Below are 23,893 nucleotides of genomic sequence, written 5' to 3'. Positions count from 1 at the left end.
TTTAAGAAAAGCCTCCAATCAGGTTGGTCAAGCATGACTTGCACCTTGTGAATCCATGCTGACTGTTCCTAATCACCTTTTTCTCTTCCAAGTCCTTACACATGGATTCCTTGAGGATCTGCTCCATAATTTTTCCAGCCACTGAGGTGAAGCTGACTGGTGTGTAGTTCCCTCCATTTTCCCTCTCTTAAATACGGGCACTGTTTGCCCTTTTCTAATCATCCAAGACCAATCCTGATCCCCATGAGTTTTCAAAGATGATGGCCAGTGGCTCTGCAATCACATCAGCCAACTCCCTCAGCACCCTCGGGTGCATCCCATCCAGCTCCATGGACTTGCCAGCTTTTCTAGGTAGTCCCTAACCTGTTCTTTCACCATTGAGGGCTGCTCACCTCCTCCTCAAACCGTGCTGCCCGGTGCAATAGTCTGGGCGCTGACCTTGCCTGTGAACATTCATCCTGAAGTCAAACATTATCTCAAAGTCTATCTGGCTACCGTGACAGCCCAAAGTAGTTTCTCACTTATACTGGCTGGAGAGACTCAACAGGTAGGAGGAGGGTGGCACATATTGGCAGCAGTTCTTGAATTTGCTGAGTTATTAAAATTTCCTTCCAGACTATGCCCAATATTCATAGCTGGCTGGTTCTCATATTCTAATAAATGATCTCTGATTAGTTTTGTTTAAATTTCTTTGTTTTGCTGAAACTTTGGACCTGGACTGAACCAGAGATCTCTTGTGGACTTGGAAGGTGTAAATTAACTGGGATTTATATCCCTGGGAAAGTATAAGGAGGGTTTTCTAATCTCCAGCACTCCACAGTCAGGAAGGAAAGTTCAACACTGGCCTGTTTCTTCTTTACCTTAGAGTTTATGATAATCTCTGACAAGGCTGTTTTGTTTTTTTTTTACAAATTATCTAAGCATCTTAACAAAAATACATCTATTACAGCAAAATAACAGCAAATACATTTGGTTACTTCAATCACTGCTACTACTATTTTAAGATAAAGCTATGATATAGTGTATTTGGATTATTTAATGTATGTTTTGCCCTTCTAATGTTTCCTTTCAGGCATTGTGCTTTGTTTAATTGCATCTTGGTACATGTATCTGGCTTCCTTCACTTTGCTGACTAAGCCAGTTGTCACATCTTTAAGGGTCATGCCATGGTCACTCAGAAATAGGCTTTGGGGCCTTTTACTTAGCCATACTTCTGTAGCTTGGCCTAGTCCCCTTGAAGATGGCCAAAGCTGGTAACAATTGACATCCACAAACCTCCTATTTTGTATATAGGCTACCTTATGATTTAGGGGAACAATTTACACTTAGACCAGCTCCAAAACCAGAAATACCAATCCAGTCACTGAGAAGTACAACAGATGAAAGAGGTTAAAAGACCTGAAAGAATGTGGTCAAAGTTTTAAATAGAACTGGTGTCTTATTTAAAATATTTATTGTTAAGATGTAATTTAGTCATATTTATTCTAATTTAATCAGTAATCATTAATAATCATTCTTATTTTATTCCAATTGAAATATTCATATTTAAATTAATAATGTATAAAATTACATGAAGTTGCATGTTTATATATGCATTTACAGTTATCCTGAGTGCATTAATTAGGTAAAGAAACAAGCAGCTGAATAGCAATGCCTCTAACTAGTAAGTACAAGGAAAAGCACAGTAACTGTATTCACTTACTCATACCTAAGACTTTGAGATCTTACACCAGCCAGAGCAGAAAAATAGCTCCACATCTTCTGTTAATCACCAACCAAAGCCAAGAGCTCACAATGATAATTCAGCATATTGGAGTATTTGGTGACTTTTTGTTTTGATCCACTATGGTTAATAGCTGGTGTAGGCAAATGTGTAGAAAAGCAGTTTACGCTTATGGAAAGCACTGGTGTGCTTAAATTCTGACATAATATATCAATCCATGTTAAAATTGCCATTAGACACAGTAAAGGTGCCTTCTGTTCGCAGTGGTCGATTTAATCATGTTTGATGATGACAACTCTCGCACTAGGAAGATACTACCAATATAAACATTTGTCAAGCTATTTTTAACTTCCAACGCTATATTGCTCCTTCACAGTAAGGCCCTGATGAGGCTGCAGCTGAAATCTCATGCCTGTACTTCTGTTCATTTACAAGCATTTTTATAGTACTATTTCAGCCAAAAGCCCAAACATAATTATAATGCTGGAGATATAAGAGAACCTCAAAATGAGTGACACTTAGCTTAATCATAAAAATGTCTTTTTTTTTTTTACAAGGCTTTGAAAGTTAGAAGTTTCACAGAAGAGGCATTAAGATGTAAGGATATAATGCAAAGAAGAGAATTTTAGCATAAACATCAGGAAAATTTTAGGACTCTCATGTTTGGGATAGTCTTTCACTGAAAGTGGTGAAAAAGTTAAACCAATTTAAAACATTTTAAGTCTATAAAGATGCAGTGCAGGGAAGAAGTCCTCTGGTGGCAGGGAGTAAGAGTTAAATAAGCTATAGGTAAGTTTCCTATTTGCCACATCTATGATCCTTTCTACTGTTATTACCATGTCTTCCTGTTAAGGTAGCTTATTGTATTTTATGCTTTAAAGTTGTATCTATTTACAGAGTGGTGAATTACGGTATTGTTTAAAGTTTTCTTTTATATTTAGCCTTATTTAATCATTGCTTAAATTCTGTACAGCCTCATTATCTGAACTTTTTTGCAATATCAGATGGCCTTGCCTCTAGCAAGCAGCTTATGGCTTTGAGTTTGCTCGCATGATGTTTCTTTCCTTTTCTATCACTGGGAGGAGTTTTTCTAACACAACATAGTAATAGTTTTGTTACTAGCTCAAATTAACTGAACTTGGTACTAACCTGCTGAATCAGCAGATGAAATGATTGGATATATTAATGAAAGGTGGTAAGGGAGACCCATGGACAATGCCCAAAATAAGACATCAGAAAAAGGCCAGATTAAGAGGTGTGCTTATGATGGGTCTGTTGAACAAACGAATACGCTGACAGGATAAAATATGGACAATATGTTGACTGCAAAGAGACCAAGCTGAAAGCCAAGCAGTCAAAGGTGTGAAGTTTAAGAAAACTATAAAAAGGGGGCAGCAAGAAAGTCAAGTGTGTCGTTGTCATCATAAATCCAGCCTTCAACACCTGTCTAGACCATCCCAGCCAATAACATACTCTTTGCTTCAGGAACTGAGTGGCCAATCTTTTCTGTTGAGCAAAGTAACAGCTGGGGTTGGGTGAAATCATTGTACTAAGTGTTTTTCTCTCTCTAAATATAAAAACTGCTAATATAATACTTGTTGTACTAATCAAGTTAAACTTTAATTTTAGGACCTCGAGTTGTCTGCATTTGTAGTTCACGTTCCACTTAAGGGTTAATTGTGCTTTAAGATCTCTAAGCACTATCTGGTAAACAGTGGTGCTAGCATCCCTTCATAATGTTGGGCGCTATTCCAGCTCCTGTGGAAGTCACCTGGACTAAATCAGAACTGGATTTAAGCCTAAAAGGTTCTTAAAAATCTCTCTCTCTCCTGGAACGTGGTTATAAATCAGAGTTCCTTTTATTAGGCTAGAAATGGTTCACTGTTGCCTTTCAAAGTGGTCTGGATGCCCTCTGGTGGAGGCTAATATATTAAGACAGATTTGAATCTCAAAAATGCAGATTCCTAAGCATTATCCTTGTGCCCAGGTCAAGAGTGTATTTCATGTAACAACTGACTTGATAGATGCAATTTTCACCTCCGGGAGAGCATAAGCAGTTAGGTACAAATATAATAGGCAGCACAGTAGAACAACTTAACAGAGATAAAATTGAGGTACACCATTTGGGCACTACATTTCCCATCCTTTTACACTAATTATATGGGTCTAACTGCTCCTACTCAAGCCAACTTTACACTTGGGATTTTTCTGAATATTTCACAACTTAGAGGCAATTGCAAAAAGCTTAACACTTCACTTTTACTAAAAATGGAAAGGGAAAGTCATCACTAGTTCACCACTTAACAACAACCACTGATGTTGTCTTTTAATTCTGGAAAACTGGTGATCAGATGTATAGCGTGCACTTTATACAGAATATGGCTCTGTATATGCAGCTAAATTTCTACTTGTAGGCTAATTAAGTGGCACCTGTGAGGAACCCCACAGGCCAAATGGCATGGACCTGTGTGCCAGATCGGATACACAGGGTGGTGTGGGAGCCAGTTTGGCATGTGGGGCTGGTGCAGGGCTTGATCTCAGCACACCAGGAGCTCCACATGCTGAGACTGGACAAAGGCCCAATCCCAGCATGTGGAGCCAGGCAGCAGAGGGCCCAATCCCAGCACACAGGGGCTACTCATCTGGCTCCTGGGGCCAAAGGATGGGGCTCCACTGCTCTAACCTAAAATAATTTTATAAACTCAAAACTAATATATTTCAAACTTAGTACAGTACACTTAATTCATATTAGCACTGAACTTTAAAAAGTACAGAGATTTCAAATGTATGCCCAGAAAAAAAAAATCCTGATGCAATCTTGAAAGAATGAAAATGTTTTGTTCAAATTCCTAAAACAATACACATTTAGAAACTTTCAAACCCAAGCAAGAATTTTTTGAACAGTTACAAGTGCCTGGAAAAAATATGTGCTTATATTTGTAGCTTGGTATCAACTTAACTATAGCATTTGCCACAAAAGTCTGTCTTAAGGAGAAATGCCTCTAACTGGCCTAAGTTTAACACTACATTTTATAAAAGACTGATTTAAAATATGAATAAAATTGTATTACTTATCTTTGTGACTAAGATGGAATTTTAAAATGGTGTGATATTTTCTTGTCTTAATGGTTAAAAATCTTTGATAAGGTGGTTCATAGAACTTTGATTTGCCAGTAATGCTAAACTTTAATTTGTTTGCCATTTTACATACTCATCATTTTATACTATGTTATACACTACTTAAAACAAAGTGTAATTTGTTATCAAAAATGCTTTATGACAAATGACCCAATGACTGTTTACTTCAAAAGCCAGTCTCTCTGCCTTAGCAGCTGAACAGATCTTCTCCATTTTGCTTTGTAAATAAAATTTAGATTGAAATGCAGCATCAACTGAAACAACTCCAAGTTAAACGGACTTGGATCTGAATCTAACATAGCCTGTAAACCAAATCTGAACGCTTTGCATTGACGCACAAATTTTCATAAAGTTGGAAAAAAGGATTTGTTTATTTCACAAACAAGTATTTACACTGGACATACATCCATTACACAGAAAAGATAAATTTACACATTCACAGATTTACATTTGTATGCCCTTGTCTGGGCAGGTGCTCTGGAAGTCTGACTGGATTCTATTTATTGTGGCTATACTCTTCATGTTGTTTTACACAATGGCCTGTTTCTTAAAGAAAAAAAAAGCATCTGGCATGATATCAGCATACAAATGAATAATAAGCACATAGGTATATCTGTATCTCCTTTACCATGCTATCAGTAGTCCTTACAACATGCTTGAGCTCAGTTATCCTTATAGTAATTATTAAAGTTGATTCGTAGCAGGAAGTCCTCTAGATGTGGTTGGTATCCCCTATTTACAAGTTTAGTTACCACTGGTGGAAAAGCAAAACACACACAAGTGTTAATCTATATTCCACAGTCAGTCAATTCCTTCTCACAATGTTCAGATACTGTTAAAAACCTACTGTAGCAGTCTGGAGTACATGGAAACAAAGCTGCACTTCTGCACGAAGAAGGGCCCTCTCTTTTTCTGGTATGATGAAAGGGCTCTCAACAGCTAGACTTCAGAACAGGACTTGGGGCAAGGAAAGAAAGTAAGCATACAAATGGTATTTTACACTTCTAATTAGGGATCACCTTTCTCCAAGCCTTCTTCAAAAGGACAATTTGTGGTGTTTGTAGCATCAAATTAATTGAGCAGTAGGCACTACTCAGCTGCCCTGACTCTATAAATAGTAGTGCTCAATCTTTTCAGAGTCACAACTCCATGTGGCAGCAGCCCTGGGGTGAAAACTACTGTTGGTGCTGCCTCAAGTCACCTCAGTGGTTCTCAATGGAGTATTGCTCCCTCCAGATATAATCCCGCCCAACATCCCCTGAACACAGAGCTGAATGGGGCAAATGTAACTGTCCCCCACACTTCTGTTTCTGGGAGAAGTGTGGGGACAGACTGGGAAGGACCGCAGCACAAGCTGGCTCCTGCTTGCTTTTCAGTTAACAGAGAAACCTAGTAAGGCAGGAGAATGTGTATGCATGCTGCAGCCCTATACACCGGGCAGTTTTACCTGCTCGCATTGCAGTACCACAACTGAGAACCACTGCTCTAAAGGGCAGCTCTGTTGCAATTTTCCTGTGCCAAGACTGCTTCTAAATAGGGCTCAACTGGACACTCATAGGATGAATGCACAACCCAACTATGAATTGAGTAATATTTAGTATCTTTAACAACAAAGGAGGAATTGTTACAAATTGGTGGACTTCAATATCAAGAAAAAGGTTATTTTAGTTTCATAAACCTTCCATGCACCAATGTGGAGGGAATCAGCAAGCAGTAGCAGCATGCAAGGAAAAGGGAGGTGTAAAATATACAGGATCGGGACCTGATCCAAAGCTACTAAAATCAACAGATGACTTTTCATTGCTCTTCAACGGGACCTGAATCAGGCCCTTTGTGACAGAGCACATTTTGCAGTACACAGTGATCATAGGGGCATGTGTAGATGAATAAGCACACACCTGTTTTGTAGTGCTTAATATAAGGGTGTGTAAAGGATCAGGTTATTCTGCAAATTTCCTTACGGGAGGATCTATTAATCTCTGTCCAGGAAGCAACCATAGATCTCGTAGCATGAGATTAGATGGTTCCCAAAAGCGTTTTGGCTTCGTATCGGCTCTGGAAGCAGCCACTCTAACTCATCCTGAAATATTTGTTTTTGATGTGTTTTGTCCTTTGACACCGTTTTTTGACCCCCTTCAAGAATAAAAAGGGCATCTTATTTCCTGAAGGATACATCCTGACTGAAATAGAACTTAATAGAGAATACCAAAGGAAAGCAGTCTCACTTCCTCTGGGTACTGGGGCCTCTAACAAAAAGGAGTAACAATATGCCTTTATTCACATGAAAATTTTATTTTTTTGGCAGAAATATGAGGAGGATCTGAAAGGCTGGTATTTGGGAAATATAGAAGACAACTCTACAAGTTTCTTAACCTGCCAGCAGACGTAATAGTCAGGAGAAATTCTACTTGATACAGAACATGAAACACTCTACAAAAAAGATGCAGAGGCAAAATACTTGCCTGAAGGATTAATTTTAAGCTCTAGTTAGCAGAAGATATCCAGTCATGCAGTAAGCTGCACCATTTAACTTGTACACAGATGTACAGCAGAGTTCAGAGATTTTCTGCCATTTTAGATACGATCATCTGTCACTGCTGACAATGCAAGTTTCCAAAGACCATCTCCCAGATAACTAGGAAATCTAACCATGCATTAAGGTGGGCAGCAGAGATGTTTGCCCATGTATACAAGCAAAAATTATACTTCTACAATATCTGCTAAAAAAAAAATCAGACTTTTGCTACTAAGAACTTAATTAGTAGACATGAAGGGCACTTTTACACATGTTCCTAGGGTGGGAGGGGTGGTGCTTAAATTAGAGGGACTGTGACAGCCACTCAATGAGCTTTAGTTCAAAAGCGCCCTCACTGCCATTTTTAAGCCTGGGATAATGATACACGAGATGCAGGAGCCTGCTGGAGTGTGGCAACTACCACTACAACTGGAAATCCAGTGCGTCAGAGCAGCCTCTGCACTCACGTATAGGCACCCGGAGGTATTACCTTCCCCAGAAATAATGAACTAATGAGCTCAGTACAAACATCCTCTTGCTTTGCTCACTTTACTATACTGTAAGAAGAAACTGCGAGCACTTACAGTTTTCAGGTGTTACCTGACTGATACAAAATAACAGAGGTGATCTCTTACCTTTGAATAAAAAGTGCGAATAATATTTGAAGGTATTATAAGATTGCTGCATCAAGCCAAAGTTGGGATGAATGGCCATTTGCTTCCCAGTATCAAAGCTCCACGACTGAGAGATTAATTGGCTGCGAAATTTCAAAATAAGACTGAAGATACTGTGAATGATGTTCATCACTGGGGCTGCCTTTTCAGTCAGTAGACCCCTAGCAAAACAAAGACATTTAGAAAACTGTTTGGTACAAGAGAATATAAGAAGTACCATACTGGGGCAGACAAATGGATACTATTGTTCTTGTCTGTAAAACATGAGATGCCATACAGAAATGCCATTCTCAGTCTTCTCTCGCACTGACTTTTCCTGTACTGTACATTTTCTTTTTCCCTTGTCTTTTGACCACCTTTTCTCCCTCTAACCCCCTTTTGACTCCACAAACCACTCAGAGGTACTTTCCTCTCATCCCTATTTCTTTTTTCCTTTTTCTTCTCTACTACAATCCCTATGGATGTCTATATTTAAGCCTAGAAACAGTTACTGTGCATGAAGCTTGGAGTGCTAACAGCAAACGATTCCTAAAGCCAGTCTTTTCTCTTGCAGTTTCATGAATGCAGATGGTGACAGTCTGTAGCTTCGTATTATAACTGCTACCCTACAACACAGTCCTAAACTCCAAAACGAGCACTGTACACACATTAAAAGTGCATACAATATAGAAAGCATGGCCTGGGCTTGCACAATCCTTCAACTTGGATTATATGTCCATAATATTTGTGCATGTAGACACAGCACAGCACATTCACTTACGAAGCTGGTGTTTAGTATAAACCATGAACTTCCTTTCCTTGTTGAAAAAGCAGTAATATTCTGAGTGCTTTTGCCATATTCAGGTTTTACAAGATTTATAATCACTATTTTTATATGTTGGGTGAATCCAGGGCAGAGTGGCAGGACACAGCAGTTGTCTTGGCTCCAGACACATACTTTAGAGCCACACTCTAGACCTGTATTGAAGGCTTAGCTGTAAGTGTGTAGCAGGTAATTCAGGCAGGAAATGAAAGGTGGACAGAAGCAATGCCACTCCTATGCCTGCTATTGGTTTTAGAAATTGTCATGTTGACATGTAGTGTTGTTACATTAGGCTTAGGTGAAACTCTGACTTTTGATTAGGTTGGAGATTGAAAGAACTTTCTCTGAGGGTGGTCCAGCACAAAACAGGTTACCTAGAGAAGCTATGGAATCTCCATTGCTAGGCATTTCCAGAGCAGGTTGGGACAGACACCTGGCTGGGATGGTTTAGTCAGGGATTATTCTGGCAGAGCAGATGGCATAACTAGATGAATTCATGAGTCCTACTTCCACCCTACTGTCCTACAATACAAATCCTAAATGTTGCAAAGTTCATCCAGAAATTATTTTTGTATGTTTGAAGTGTGTTATACCCTTTAAACAGAAGGCAGTGGACCAATCCTCAGCTGGGTAAACTAGCATAATTCCACTGACTATTCGTTTCACTTGAAGCATTTCCCAGCTTTGCTTACCGGAAGATTGCTTTGTTGAGGTATTCTGCATGCGTTCTATGAATCTCTTCCAGGTTTCCTACAGAAGACAGTTTGTTTCCAAACTCACACCATGTAACATGCAAAATCTGGTTAGCTATGTAACCCTGGATAACTTTTACAAAGTGCTGCATTTCATGTTTATACAGCTGAAGCTGCCGAAACTGAACGGAATTCGATGTTCGACTCACTAAGGCTGAAAAGAAAAAAACAAGATGTTGTTTTCAGCACCCGCAGAGACCATCTTTTGTATAAAAAATCAGTTTGAGATCATAACCTGCAGAAACTAGCCTAAAATACCACATAACCTTTCTTGAATAAATGTTGGCTTTTAAAGTTTTACTGTGACACTTTTAAATAGCATGTTTACAATCAAGTACCTGAAACACAGAGCTACCAGCATTTTAAATGGTACCCTGTCTAATTTACTAATTTATCTTACCAGTGCGTTTCAAGTGGAACCAAACATCCTTGAGAGTCCAAACCATATGCTTCAACTGTAGCAAAAAGGAGAAGATCTTGTTGTATTTATTCATGCAGCTCTCTGTAATGACAATGTTCAGAGGCCAGTCAACCTAAAAAAGAAAGAAAGGCTGCCATTAACATCGCCTACATTACAGTTAGTCATCTCAGAATATTTTGTACCCCTTGCAGTCACAGGTATTAGAAAGATAATTGCTCTGGACACAACTGAATGAATGTGCAAAATGGTATCACTGGATGCCCAAGTTGAGCAAACCCTTTAAAGTTCATTTAGACCACCTTAATTTCTTAACTTTGTTCCCCTGAGACATACTATACACACTAATTATACACCAAAGAACAATGATAAACACGAATGCTCACAGTAAAAAAAAAAGTCATGGTGTGGGGCAAAACGTAACTTTCAAGTACTCTTTTCTATGTGCTTTCTTACCTTGTACCTTAGCTCTAAGCAGCTCAAAGCATCAGGAGCATTGGGCTTGAACATTTCTGGAAGGTACTTGAGTGCAAATGAAAGATTAGAAGCCAGCTGGGTATCTCCATGAAGACTATACTGCAATGCTTTATTTAAGATAGAATTGAGAACCAGAGGATTCAACAGTTCACCAGGAGTTTGCCCTGATCCAAGCTAGGAAAAAAAACAACAACCCATATTATTATTCTTAGAGAAACACTGAGAGAGTCATGCTGCTGTGTTAAAATAAATTTAGTAGCAGGTAAGGGTGCCTATACATGTGCTCTGGGGTGGGGGATTTTAATTAATGGTCTTAAAGCGCCCCCGCTGCTATTTTGAAACGTGGGACGCTGAATATGAGATGCTGCAGCACACTGGAGCATTCTAATTACATTCCAGCAGATTAATCGACTCTGTTCCAACATGTTCTAATCAGACTGTGTCAGGCCACATGTAAAAAATGCCCTAAATGACTTAAGTAGCCCAAATCTCATTTTCAGAAGGGACTTGAGCTCTTAAGTCTGAGATCAGTTTGGCCAGGATTTAGGCATTAGAACACATACAACTTTGGCCCCTGTAAAGAAGTCTGATTTGACTGGATTTAGGGGCCTAGGATCCCCATGCAGCCAATAGGGAGACTTAGGCAATGTACAGAGCAATTCAATTTGACAGGATTTAGGCATGTAGGCAGGCATCTCCAAAGAGTGATCCAGGAAGCCTAAGGAAGTTTTCTGTGGACTAAGCATCTCCCTATTACTGAACCGAATTGCTTCAGAGGTTAGACACACAGGTGATGATCAAAACAAACTTCTGAGCATGCACAAAAACCTAAGTGCACTTAGGAAACTTCTCAATCCAAAATGAGGGCACCACCTGGATTCAGGTGCTGAATGAGTTGTGTGGCTCCTTGAGCATGGCAAATACAGACCATCCTTTCAAATGTAGCAGCCTAAACACTGCTTAAGTTGTTTAGGTACCAGTGGGACCAAACTACACCTGCCCTTTGGGAGCCTAAGTTCCACACATTTTCAAAGAGACTTACATTCATGAGTATCTGATTTATTTGAAACTAGGAATTAGTTTTTGCCACAGTATCATGATTGAAAACAAAGAAACCTGGCTAATGTCACATTAGGTCTTGTGAATGATCTAAATAGATAAGCATATTATGAAATAAACTTTTCATCTTTTATTTTTATTTGATAGGAACATTAATGTATTTTACATTGGTTTACTAATGAAAGATTAAATGTTATGAAAATGTAAATGAGACCCAGCTCATTTATTTTTCAAAACATAAACCTATGGGCTCAGCTACTGTTACGGGAGCTATACAGAGACATACAGAGCCAATTCACACTTTTAGGCGTATAACAGAGGTCAAGGAACCCTGTTAATTTAAGGAAAGAACAGCAAGCTAGGACAGCAATTTGCTGTAGACAGCTAAGATAACAGCCAACGGAAAGCCAAGACAAGGGCTAATGGCTGCAAGTGACTTCCTGGGAACTAGATGCACCACAACAGGTGAAATGGTAGACTTATACGCTAGTAAAAGGGCAGTGCTTGCAGCTCAACTGAACAGTCTGCAGTAGATGAGAGCACACTGCCCACTGAGCCAAGGGGACACACTTGTAGCTAGTCTGAGGTGCACATGATTCGAAAGGATGGAACCCAGGGGATATAAACTCAGTTTAGACCCTACAGAAAGGAGGTCCTGGAGACTGAGGCTGTTGGACATACACCCACAGACACACAAGAGCTAGGAGACAGGTAAAGGGGGACTGGGAGCTGCTGTGGGATAGTGACCCAGAATGGGATTTAGGTATTTTAGTGTTAAGCAGTTTGCTTGTGCTTCTGACTGGAGGTCTAAAAGTGGCCATAGAGGAGACTGGTGGCTATAGGAAGTGCCCCGGAGGCATGCTGTGCTTTGAGTCCTGCAAGGGCCAGGGGTCCAGTGCGCTGAGTAACCTGATGTGAGGACAGGGCCAGAAGGTGCAGTGAACAGAGCCAGAGTAAGATGCACGAGGCATGGACATTTCTACAGGGGAGGCTGGAAGCCTAGGGCCATGATTAGTGCCCCTGAGACACAGGGTGATTTAACTAGAGGCTTGGGCCCAGAGAAGAGAGAGAGAAAACAAGTGACAGAGACCAATCAGAAGGGGAGCACCCCAAAGCTCACGCTGAGTCTCTAAAGGCCAGTCTCTAAATATACATGTATCCAAAAAGTGGCAGGTGACTACAAGGCAGTAGCCTTTGAAAGCTAGAGGAGGAGGGGGCAGGATTAATACAGCTGTCCTTAGGGTTGCATTAATAAAAATTCATGTAAATGAAACATTCAGGATTACAGGATGTTTTTATATTATCCTGTCCTCCTTGCATCTGTTAAAATGGCTGAGCTAAAGGTCCAGATTCACCAGGGCAGAAAACAGTCCCAGTGACTTGTCACAGGCTGAAAGTTAAATACAAACTCAAGTGTTCTCCTGGATTGCACCCAAATACTTACAGCTTCTGAAAGCTGGTTCTGACTTGCCCGCTGCAGTTTCCAGCTCCCCCAAATGTGCTCTTTGTAGCGCTGTGCAGGATTTTTGAGGTGGGAGGGTTCAGACCAACTCCTTACCGCACTGGCCCCTGAAGGGTGATGGGAGGGGAGGGATAAGGCTCAACCAGTGGCAGTGGGCTTCAGTACACAGTAGGGGCCACAGCAGCAGCATGATGGGCCAAACCCTGTATAGGCTATTGTGGGGTTCTTTTCTCGGCTCCAAATTAGGAGTGATATCCTCTGCCTCCTTTTCCAAATCTTTCTACACTTTACTCAGTGAAATGAGCAGCACGATACACTCAAAGAATTTCTTGAGCCACATAGGGCCACTTCTATGTGTATTTCTAGGTGCAGGTATATTTTGGCCCACAGTTACTTAAGTCTCAGCAAGGCCTCTTTGTTACTGGATTTGCTGTGTTGGCACAACAGGAGACAGAATGCATAATAGGAAAATAGCTCAGACAGGAGTCTAATTCACTCCAGTTTATCACCATGTTTTTAGCTCATAGTCTAAGTGAAGAAGCTAGTTATGCCTTAACACCACTTTATGGAGCATTAGAACTTAACAAGCTTCATGCCTGCTGCAAAGAACCAAATACAAGAATTACAAAACAAGTCATGCAAATACCTTCTCAAATAGTAGGTCACTGAGTGACTGTGCAAATTCCCCATCTTCCATTAACAAAAAGTGTCTTAGTGCTTCAAAATGCTTCTCTACATTCAGTTCCACAAAGTAGTAATCCACTACTGCTTTGTTCACTAGGGAAACACTAAAAATAAAGAGACAGGAATAGGAATGGAAGAGAGTTCATACATTGTGTGTGTATGTGTGCATGCACATGCACAACCCTACACAAGGTAGGGCCAGCTATCCATAAAAACAAACATAAACACAGATGTGGTTATCCCTGTTAGCTGGAATTCAGGCAGAAGGTAAGGTAGGGGGCACCTTAGAAACTAATTGGCTTAGAGACGCATGAGCTTTTGTAGGCAACAACCTACGTTGCAGACAATAATTTAAAACTACATTTATAGCATCCGATGAAGCAGGTGATTGCCTATAAAACAATTTGAAGTAGCCAGTTTCTTGTACATTCAATATATCACTGGGACATGGGTTGTTCCATTGTGTTGGCATATACAGTTTCCCTTTGCTGTAGCAACACGGTAAATAACTTCCATCTGGGTGCATCTACACATGCAATTAGTGGGGAGCAATAAACTCTGGTGCAGTTTGCACCGGAGTTTATATCCCCTGGGAACACAGTTTATACATATGCCTGAGACTACAAAACATTGAACTGGGGAGGAGCAGCCTTGGGCTGGCCCTGTGCTCAGGGTGGCAGCACTGGGTGGCAGAAGGGCTGGTTGGGGCATGAGGGTGCTACAGTGTGGGGCTAGCCGGCAGCCAGCCCCTACACTGTAGCACTCTCATGCTTCAGCCAACCCCGGTCACCAGCTACACCTGAGTTTTCATACAGTTAATGACTCCGCCACAGGATAGTACTTGTCCTGGACAGTACTATCCTATGGCAGAGTTTAGTAATTTACTGTACCCTAATACAGGCGCATGTTTAGATGGTGATCCTTTACTGCAGAGCTAATTAGTCAACTCTGCAATAAAGTGCCCGTGTAGCTGCACCCTCTGCTCCAAAACAGCTTCTAAGAGGCTAAAACAACAAACATGATAAATAATAGATTCCAGGAATACTCAAGGGACATCAAAATGCTGTTTACAGCATATTGGTCTGGAAAATCAGGAGGCGGAGAAACTCCTATTCCTTAACCCTTTAGACCTGATTCAGTTTCAGGCCAACACTAGTTGCAGACTGAAGACCCCTGAATTAGCTGCACTTCTGGAAGAATGGAAAGATGTTCAGAAATATGTGTGCAGCTCAGTTCTAATGGAGAATGACCACTAAAGAAAATTAAGCAAATTTACAAAACGAGTTCTTACTATTACTAACTAATACTTACTGAGATACTAAGGGAGCAGTAATAGAACGTTTCATCAGCACTGGCAGAGATAAGAGCTCACTAAGTTGTACAGCTGTTTCATCTGTTGCTGACTGCATCAGAGGATCCACTGGGAAAGTGTATGATCTTGGTATGACATGATGTAAGAGATGGGAAACTGGAAGCTCTGCTAAATTGAAAAATATTAAATTGTGGTAAGCAATTAGACTTAAATATCTGCTAAGATTTTTCAATTAAACATCTAAAATCATTCTGGGTTAGAAAATTATAACATTTAGATTTCAGATTGTTATACACAGAAATGGTTTTTCTGACTTAAAACAGGGTATTTTTCTGTATTTTAAATACTTTGATTTCTCATTCAAGTTCATTAGCTTTTTCCATTCATGTACCATTTCATGAACTCTACTCACACATCAAATCATAGCTGTCTTGGTATTTTTCAAGACAGTATTGGTCTGATAAGGCTTTCAGATACGCTTGTTCTTTCTTCCAGGTATCATCATCATCACCTCCTTTCTCTTTAGCCTCAGAAGCACTAGGCTCACAAATTAAAGTTTCTTGAGATATAACATTTGGTACAGTTGACTTTTCAGGTTCTTCTGTCTAAAGGAAAAAGACAATAACTACTTTTATCAGAATGGATTTCCATATTTGTACAAATCTTGTTCATGTAGGAGTCTTTCAAATGCCATGAATACTAATAAGAAGTAAAAATGGCCCAGCACACTCTGCTTATGATTAGCAATTAACAGACTTGGAGAGAAACAAGAGACTTCAGTAACCAAGTGTTGACCCCTTTGACACTGTAGAGATGGGAGATCCCTTCCACAGGTAACTTCTTACCTGTGAACTCTGGGGAGTCTCTCTAGGGAGATCCCTGATGACATCATTTGCAATTACTGTAATTACAAAAAAAAGAAATAGTATCAAAAAAATCAAGTTCATGAATACATAAAATAGAGCTAACTACTTCATGTAGTTAATTAGCATCTGGATCATATTTAATATCTGCTTTTAAAGTACACAATAGTTCCTGAAGCCCACAAAATCTATACAAAAATCACAATTCCAAAGTGGAATTTTAATTTCACACTATATTATGCAATTGGCACTGCTATATTTAAATGTGTCATGTTCCTTTGATTTCACAATGAAAATTATATATTCAAAAACCCATAGACTTAAATGATCTACAAATGTTTAAATCAGAAAAAAAAATAGTTGTGCCCTTTTATATACAGAGAGCCAGACAGGTCACAATTCTGGCCTCTAAATTCTAACACCTATTATAAAACATGCATTCCATTAAATCATAAAATACCCAGACAGAACATACTTATTTTCACAGAAATCAACAAAACTGCTGACTGAATACACTTTATTATGTTCTAACCTTCTTGCTTTTCTTTCTCTCCTATGAGGTTTTCTTGCTTTCCATCATTTTCAGCATTAGAATCTGAAAGGACTGGACCCTTGTCAGAGGACTGTAACTTTGGCAAATCCTCTCCCTTGCCACCTGATGTTTTATCATCTCTTGTAATTCCATCAACAGCAGAACCTGATCTATTATACAGAAATGTCTGAACCGTAGAGTCAGATGACGGACCAGAGATAGGTTTACGATGAGGCAATGGATCATTTTCGGTAGAAGGGGCCCACTCCCCTATTTGAATGCTTGATTGAGATGCATGGCCAAAAGGGCTCCAACGAGGTTTTAAAGGCTCTGCATCAGAAACTAACTCTCCAATTTTTATGTGAGACTGTGAAGCATGTCCATGGATGTTCCACCTGGGCCTAGAGGGTACAATCTCAGATATATTTTCTCCAATCTTGATACTGGCATCAGATGCATGACCATGGATATTCCACCGAGGCCTTGCAGGCTCTACGTTTGATACATACTCGCCAATCTTAATATTGGCTTCTGAGGCGTGCCCATGAATATTCCACCTGGGCCTTGAGGGTTGTACCTCTGAAGCATATTCCCCAACTTTAATATGGGCATCAGAAACATGCCCATGGATATTCCATCGAAGCTGGCTAGGTTCAACTTCAGAAGTGTACCCCCCAATTTTTATGTGTGAATCTGAAGAATGACCATAAGACTTTAAGTGCAACTGGTAAGTTTCTGGCTGAGGTACATATTCCCCTATTTTAATGTTGGCATCAGATGCGTGTCCATGAATATTCCACCGAGGCCTCCTATTTTCCACATCAAACACATTTTCTCCAACTCCGATATGTCCTTGTAAAACAGCAGATGGCCTGAGAACTGTATTAAAATCATATTCATTTTGCTTATGTAAATGTGTATCACTTTCTCCTTGTAATGCTTCTTTCAAAATAGGCTGATTTTCACTTACTTGAGAAAGATCTGAGTCGATATTTTGAAATGCTTCATCTAGCAAATATCGTTGCATGCTAATGGGAACAGGTTGTTCATCCTGTGGTTTTGGTAAGAAATCTTCAATATTCACATGGGATTCGGGCAGGGAGTTAGTACTATGTGATGAACTCCATGTCTGCTCTGTACTCTGTTCTGCAGCTGACTCAGAATGCTGACTAATAGGATTAGTTACTGACTGTAGTAAAGGCAATGGCTTATGGGAAGAAGTAACATTTTCCATTCCAGATTCAGAATCAGCTTTGCCAACTTCCTCAACCGAACGTACAGGTTCCAAAGAAGACACCTGAAATACAAATAATTATTATATCCTGTGGCTAGTTTCACATAATAAAAACTTCTCTCACAAAGAATATTTTATTTTCAATTTCTTCTTTCTATGGGTAGACAGTAAAAACCATTCATAGTGCTACCATAGTGAATCTTCTGCTTTTTAAACAGATTTACCAAGTTTACTTTAGTGAACTTTGAACCTGCCACGAATTATTATGCAGGAAAATAAACCAACCTGAGAACTTGGATCTCCAACAACAGTGTTTGTAACTGAAAGTGTCTGGTGCTGTTCATAAGGAATAACATCTAATTTCTTCCTATATTTCCCATCTGGAAGTTTTTCAAGCATCTCCTAAGATCAAACAGCCAAATCACAAAGATTAATTGTACCAAATATTAAAATACTTCAAATAATATTTCTTTGAAGATGTAAAGATACCTCAATGTGTTTTTGATCTTCTAACAGGAACTTGAGACGGGCTGTTTCCAGTTTGTACCGCTGGATTTTCCACAAAGCCCTCTGCTCCCTACGAGCTGCATCATCAGAAAGTTTACTACAATGGTCAATTAATTCTTGCCTGAAGTAGAGAGACAACTAAATTAGAGACACTTGAAACTTCAAGTTTTAAAAGTCAGAAGCTTCATCCACAGAGCAGAAACCAGCTGAGAGAATGTGATAAAAAATTATGGCAATTTTGACAACAGAAGTATTTTAATAGGACACTTAAGTGCATTTAATCTGTCAATTAATACAAATAAATTATAATAAGGTACATAAATATGAACAATGTCAAACTAAACTTTAAAAACTTCCATGGAGATTTGCTTACATATTAAATTAACAAAGTTACAAGAATAAATTGTTGTCAGTAAAAGCAGCGTTGACTCTTGAATAAGGGGTATCCTTGAACTTAATTAGATTTTGAAGGTCTGTGGTGATGCCTCCATTCCTCTTAATTGTATAACAGCCAAAGAACACCTAGCTTGGAAGAGAGGCTGCTAATATGTCACTTTAAAGAGCTGACTAAGACAGGACATTTTACACATCACACAACCAGTGAGGCATGTTCCAAGACATTAAAATACGAGCCAATCTTTGGTATCCACTCAGAAAATAATCCAGATAAAACTGGTTTACGGGATTTACCATTACATACTACTTTGTGCCAAAAGATCCACTTGCATGGACCTTTGACCCCATGGATAGCCTAACTGAAATCAACCCAACACCTGCAAAGATTTAAGTGCAGGATTAAGTGCATTTAGACTCAGAAGTAAGAATGGTAACCCACATTTAATTACTAGAATTAATAGTAAAAAAAGGCTATGAAGCTTCCACTTCCCAATTTGAGCCTACTTTGATATACCACCTTTTTTATTATGACAAAAACCACGATACCTGTGCCTATTATGATGAGAGAAGAGAAAAGTTCAGTATTTTTTAAGGTGTATGGTAAAATTTAATATACAACCTTTGGAAGACTAGCAAACACATTACCTAGCCTTTTTTTCCAATTCCTCTTCTAAAGCTTTTAGTCTTCTTTCTCTCTCTCTCAGCTCCCGTGCATAACTGAAATCATCATCAATCTCCTCCTGCTTCATTGCAAGGCGGCGCTGCAAAACATTTAAAACAAAAACCACTTGGTGCTAACCGTCTCGGAAATGTGCACATATATGTTTCCAATTTCTTGCTGAAGAAATACACTCATTACAATTCAACCAAAGAAATACCTCTTGTTCCTTTGCAAACTGCTCTTTCAGTTTCTGAAACCGTTCACGTTTCTTTGCATCCAAAGTCATTTTTTCTGCCATCTGTCGATCTATTATAAATTAAAATGACTGTTATTTACGTAAGCATACATAAACAAACAAGAAAGAATAATTAATACTATTAAATTAATACTACTATAACTTACCATTAATGGCTTTTAATGCTTTATTAGCTGTTTCTCGAGCATGAACAATTAACTCTTGCTTTGCAATTTCAATACGCAAATCCTAAAGAGTAAACATGTATCATTTTATTATGCTATTCAGATAAGAAGCTATGCTCTTGAAATTACAGATACGCACTTTCTTTCCTTGTACAGAAAACACAACTATCTAATGTAGTTAGCTTTCAAGATTTATACCCACAGTATTATGGGACACATTAGTCTAGTAACTAACTACATTAAATTTTAGCATGGCCTAATACATGAACACAACGGTCTGCTTATATTAATGAAGTCACGATAAAACAATTAACCATATTAATTACAACAGGATGTTGAAAAATTGAACATATTAATTAACAATCAAGTTCTAATATAATAGTATCTTGAATATTTTTTACTATAGATTAAAGATGAAGTCACAAAGAAATAAAGAGGAAATTCTCTAAAATTATTTTTAAAAACATAAAAAACCTGTTAAAATTAGAATGTAGTACAAATGACTACTTGCTGAGATAGTAGTAGAAAGAGTAAGCAGACAAAAGTTAAAAAGACTTTAACGAGAAATGTTGGTTCTTTTAAACAGACAACAAACATGAGGAATCAGAATCCACTTCTAAAGAAAACACCCTAATAACGCAAAAATCAGTATTCTTTAATATTCATTTACCTTTTCTTCCTTGCTTATAGAACTATAACGGGCAATTCTTTCCATTCGACCCACATATATTGCACAATCTCTCTCAATCTCTTTCAGCTCCTCTAGAGAAAATATGACAGAAATCCGAGGAACAGGGATATCTGACCAGCATATGTAATGCTGCAAAGAAGAAATATTTTCCCATTTAAATATTGAGAATTCTGTAAAGTTTAAACAAGCAATTAGGCGGATGGTTGTTTATGCACAAAGCAAGCTTTTGCTGCAAAGAAACTTGACCTGATCAAGGTGTTTAATCATTTTATGCTCTTGAACTGTTCACAGCTTTAAGAACCAAGTCCACCAAAAATTTCAATGCCTAAACTAGTAGTAGATATAACTCAGAAGACTAGGTTCAACAGTGTGCTGTTCAAAATTCCCATCTAACTGCAGAGACACCTGAAGTATGTAGATGCCTATGTCTCCACTAGTTAGATTCCCTTGATGTGTAGAGTGCTGTTCCTATGCAGGCCCAGACTTACTCTCATCACCCAATTCACTGGAGCTACACATAATCACATTTTTTTCAGGATGATACCAAACTCTGTGTTTTGCTGGCATTGTGAAATTACAAATACTTGACCAAACAGCCAAAAGCATTCAGCAGCATCTCTCCTAGGGACAGAAGCTACAAATAAACCAGTTTAAGTTATCAGAAACTGGTTTAAATCTGTAACAGAACAGAAGCTCAGGGCATTTAAACCAGTTTCAAAATGGGTGAAATTGGTTTAAGATAAACCTGCCTGGCTGAATGTAGTATCAAACTTAACTGATTTGAGTCAACCTGGTTTATGAAACTGCTGTCCCAGACTCCTGGTTAAGTTAAATCACAGTCCCCCAGTAACCCAGTATATTTTGCAGCCCTGGGCTGGGCTGGGCTGTGCTGTCTGCTCCAGAGAGCAGGGCTGGCCCTGTCCCTCTGCTCCCTAGCTGGAACAGTGAGGGCTGGCTGACAATGGCAGGGGTGGGGGGAAAGAGCCAAGCCCAGCTGGGGATGCAGCCCAGTCAGCACGGGGGGAGGGGACTGCTGGGGTCTGCAGCCAGGGAGGGAATGCTAAACAGTTGAACACCCCTTCCCCCGCTCAAATCTACTGCTAACTGCGACTGTGGACTGTAAATCCCAGAGGCACGTGGAAGCAAGACAAAGAAGTGATGACCAACCCTGCAGAGTCCTGCTACTGTGATTTTGCACTGTAAAGAGGCCTCAGGGGCAGCAGGAAGAGGAAGCGAACACACAGCCCGTGCTGGATACATGCTAGAGAGCTGTGCTCTAGAGCCCTCTAGGTTCTGGCTTGAGCCACTGCAGGCATGTGGCTGCATTTCCTGAATCAAAGGTAAATGTCTGTTCATGTCTGTTTCAATTTAATCTCTGCATTTTAGAGTAACCTGCAAAGACTAAATCAATTCAGCCTTGGGCTTTTTGACTGTCTGTCCTTAGCCCTAGATGGCACCACTTATTATTAAAGAAGACAGCTTCCCAAAGAACTAGTACACCTGCTTTAAGAATGTATTATTTTATCAGTATAAGATGAAAGAATGAAGCGGTACTTACCCTAGGACAACACAGTTTCAGTAAGTTTATGGTTTTCCCACAAATGTATACATCATTGGCAATATGCTTCAAAAAAATAGGGACACAGTCTTCTACTTCTTTGGAAATCAAAACATATCCATGGGTCCAATAATGTTTATCTATAAACAAGACAAAAACAAGGCATATCAAACCACATTTGATAGTTAAACTAAATTGCAAAAAAACGAAGTAAGCAAAGTCAGAAGTACTGTGCATACATACTGTACCTCTGAAACCAAGATAATCCTCATTTACTTGGATCATGAACTCGCCGTAAACGTCCCTGAATACACCACTATACACCCAATCATAGATAAATCTAAAAAGAAAAACAACATGATGACACAAAGAATTAAAACTTCTTTTTCATATACTTATTTTAAGCAATATGCATATGAGTATTTTTTTTGACATTCTCTCACACACACGCACAGGATATCTGACAAAGTCTTGCCAAAAATTCAAGTCTAAATCATACTGGAGATAAAAATTAAAAGTCATATTTAGAATTTCACACTGATACTAAAAAAATTTAACAATATTTGGTTAATTTTTGGCATAACAAGTATCCTCTTCATGGTAGATTTTAACTAAAAAAATTATTCTATTTCAAGTAAGTACCTTAAGTACTTCTATCTTAATTTTTACACGCACTTGGACATATATGTACCCTTTGTACTGTCATAAGGGTGGGGCAGAAAGGGATCAAGGGCAAAAACTCATCTTTAAACTTGAGAAACTTCAGAGGAACATGTATAAAATATATGAAAACTAGTACTATAACTGCAACTACAACAACACAACAACAGATGTAACCATAGCTTTAACTTTCTAATTTAAAAATATGTCTTTGGGTGTTAACATTCTTATATTTTTATGATTTATAGGAGCAATACTAACCTTGGGGTTATATATTTCCTGAAGAGATACTGAAAGTATGATTGGATTAAGATTCTCCAGACAGCCACTATCTGGCAAGAAATGACTTCTATGGCACTTCCTATCAGAATGTCAATTAAGCAATAACAAATTTCTGAAAACACTTGTGCACATTCATCTAAATTTAAGGCTATAATTTTACAATATACACCATAGTGGGGGAAACAGAAGTATGGCTGCAAACAAAAACTGTAGGATTGGACCCATAATTAGGTATTTTAATTTAATGGAGACTTTATTAAAGATCACTCTTACTTAGCAGTTATCCCAGTTTGGATTTAGTCATAACTACCTATGTTAGTGACAAAAAATGGTTTTTACTCATTTCTATTAGTACTAAAAGCTGTAACAGTGAAGCAGAATTTTTCCTGGCTTGAACATTAGCAACAGAAATGGTAAATACGCATTAGTTTGTATTGTTGGCAAAGAAGCACAAGAAGAAGATACTGTTGTAGTCTCAGAGCCATGGGTGAATTTGACGGGCTGGCAAAAACAACGATTTTGTTTATGAAATGAATTGCTAAGAATCTGGTTAATTTGTCACTTTAAGGCCGATTAAAATAATCAAAGATTTTTGCTTGACAGTCTTACCAGAACTCATCGTCAACCAAGTATAACAGTCGATTGTCTATGTCTACTTGAGCCAAGTAAAGCTTAAGAATATACAATGCCTTATATCAGTTAGGCAGGTACTAACAATGGCACAGGTGAGTACCTTGTATGCCAATTAATTATGAGAAGCAAACATTACAGTGATTTAGCATGCATGTATACTTGGAAATTGTTAATTGTACTTTTACAGATAAATGTTTGGAGTATTATGGCAGGGATTCAGTGCACCAACTAACAATACCAGAGTACAAATTATCCTAGTAACCAATTAACCAGAATTCATTGTAATTTAATACCCGTGTACCAATGGCAAATATGGAACCACACAGTGCCATTTTTTTCAGTCATTCTTTAGAACAGAAACATATTATAGGTGATTAAAAACTATCCATATTTCTTATTGTCTACGCAGTACAAAATTCCATAGACTTCATAGACATTAG

General features: G+C 38.8%; 1 protein-coding gene across 1 annotated transcript in view; it reads right to left on the bottom strand.

Annotated features, from left to right (window-relative positions):
- Positions 1–5,213: 5,213 nt before the first annotated feature.
- Positions 5,214–23,893, bottom strand: part of TUBGCP6 (tubulin gamma complex associated protein 6) — a 35,802-nt gene continuing 17,122 nt past the window's right edge. The window contains exons 9-26 of the mRNA XM_019509301.1: positions 22,127–22,218; positions 21,879–22,018; positions 20,300–20,449; positions 19,612–19,693; positions 19,427–19,515; positions 19,194–19,309; positions 18,135–18,273; positions 17,931–18,047; positions 16,412–17,708; positions 15,862–15,917; positions 15,429–15,621; positions 15,016–15,184; positions 13,667–13,808; positions 10,479–10,673; positions 10,005–10,137; positions 9,545–9,758; positions 8,012–8,211; positions 5,214–5,615 (exon numbers count right to left, since the gene is read on the bottom strand). Coding sequence (XP_019364846.1) covers positions 5,524–5,615; positions 8,012–8,211; positions 9,545–9,758; positions 10,005–10,137; positions 10,479–10,673; positions 13,667–13,808; positions 15,016–15,184; positions 15,429–15,621; positions 15,862–15,917; positions 16,412–17,708; positions 17,931–18,047; positions 18,135–18,273; positions 19,194–19,309; positions 19,427–19,515; positions 19,612–19,693; positions 20,300–20,449; positions 21,879–22,018; positions 22,127–22,218 — 3,616 coding nt within the window. The 3' untranslated portion in view covers positions 5,214–5,523. The remainder of the gene's footprint in view (positions 5,616–8,011; positions 8,212–9,544; positions 9,759–10,004; positions 10,138–10,478; positions 10,674–13,666; positions 13,809–15,015; positions 15,185–15,428; positions 15,622–15,861; positions 15,918–16,411; positions 17,709–17,930; positions 18,048–18,134; positions 18,274–19,193; positions 19,310–19,426; positions 19,516–19,611; positions 19,694–20,299; positions 20,450–21,878; positions 22,019–22,126; positions 22,219–23,893) is intronic.

Source organism: Gavialis gangeticus, unplaced genomic scaffold (genome assembly GCF_001723915.1).
Source record: "Gavialis gangeticus isolate Ggan-Ray unplaced genomic scaffold, GavGan_comp1, whole genome shotgun sequence".
Taxonomy (NCBI): Eukaryota; Metazoa; Chordata; order Crocodylia; family Gavialidae; genus Gavialis; species Gavialis gangeticus.
This window is presented reverse-complemented; position numbering and strand designations above follow the sequence as displayed.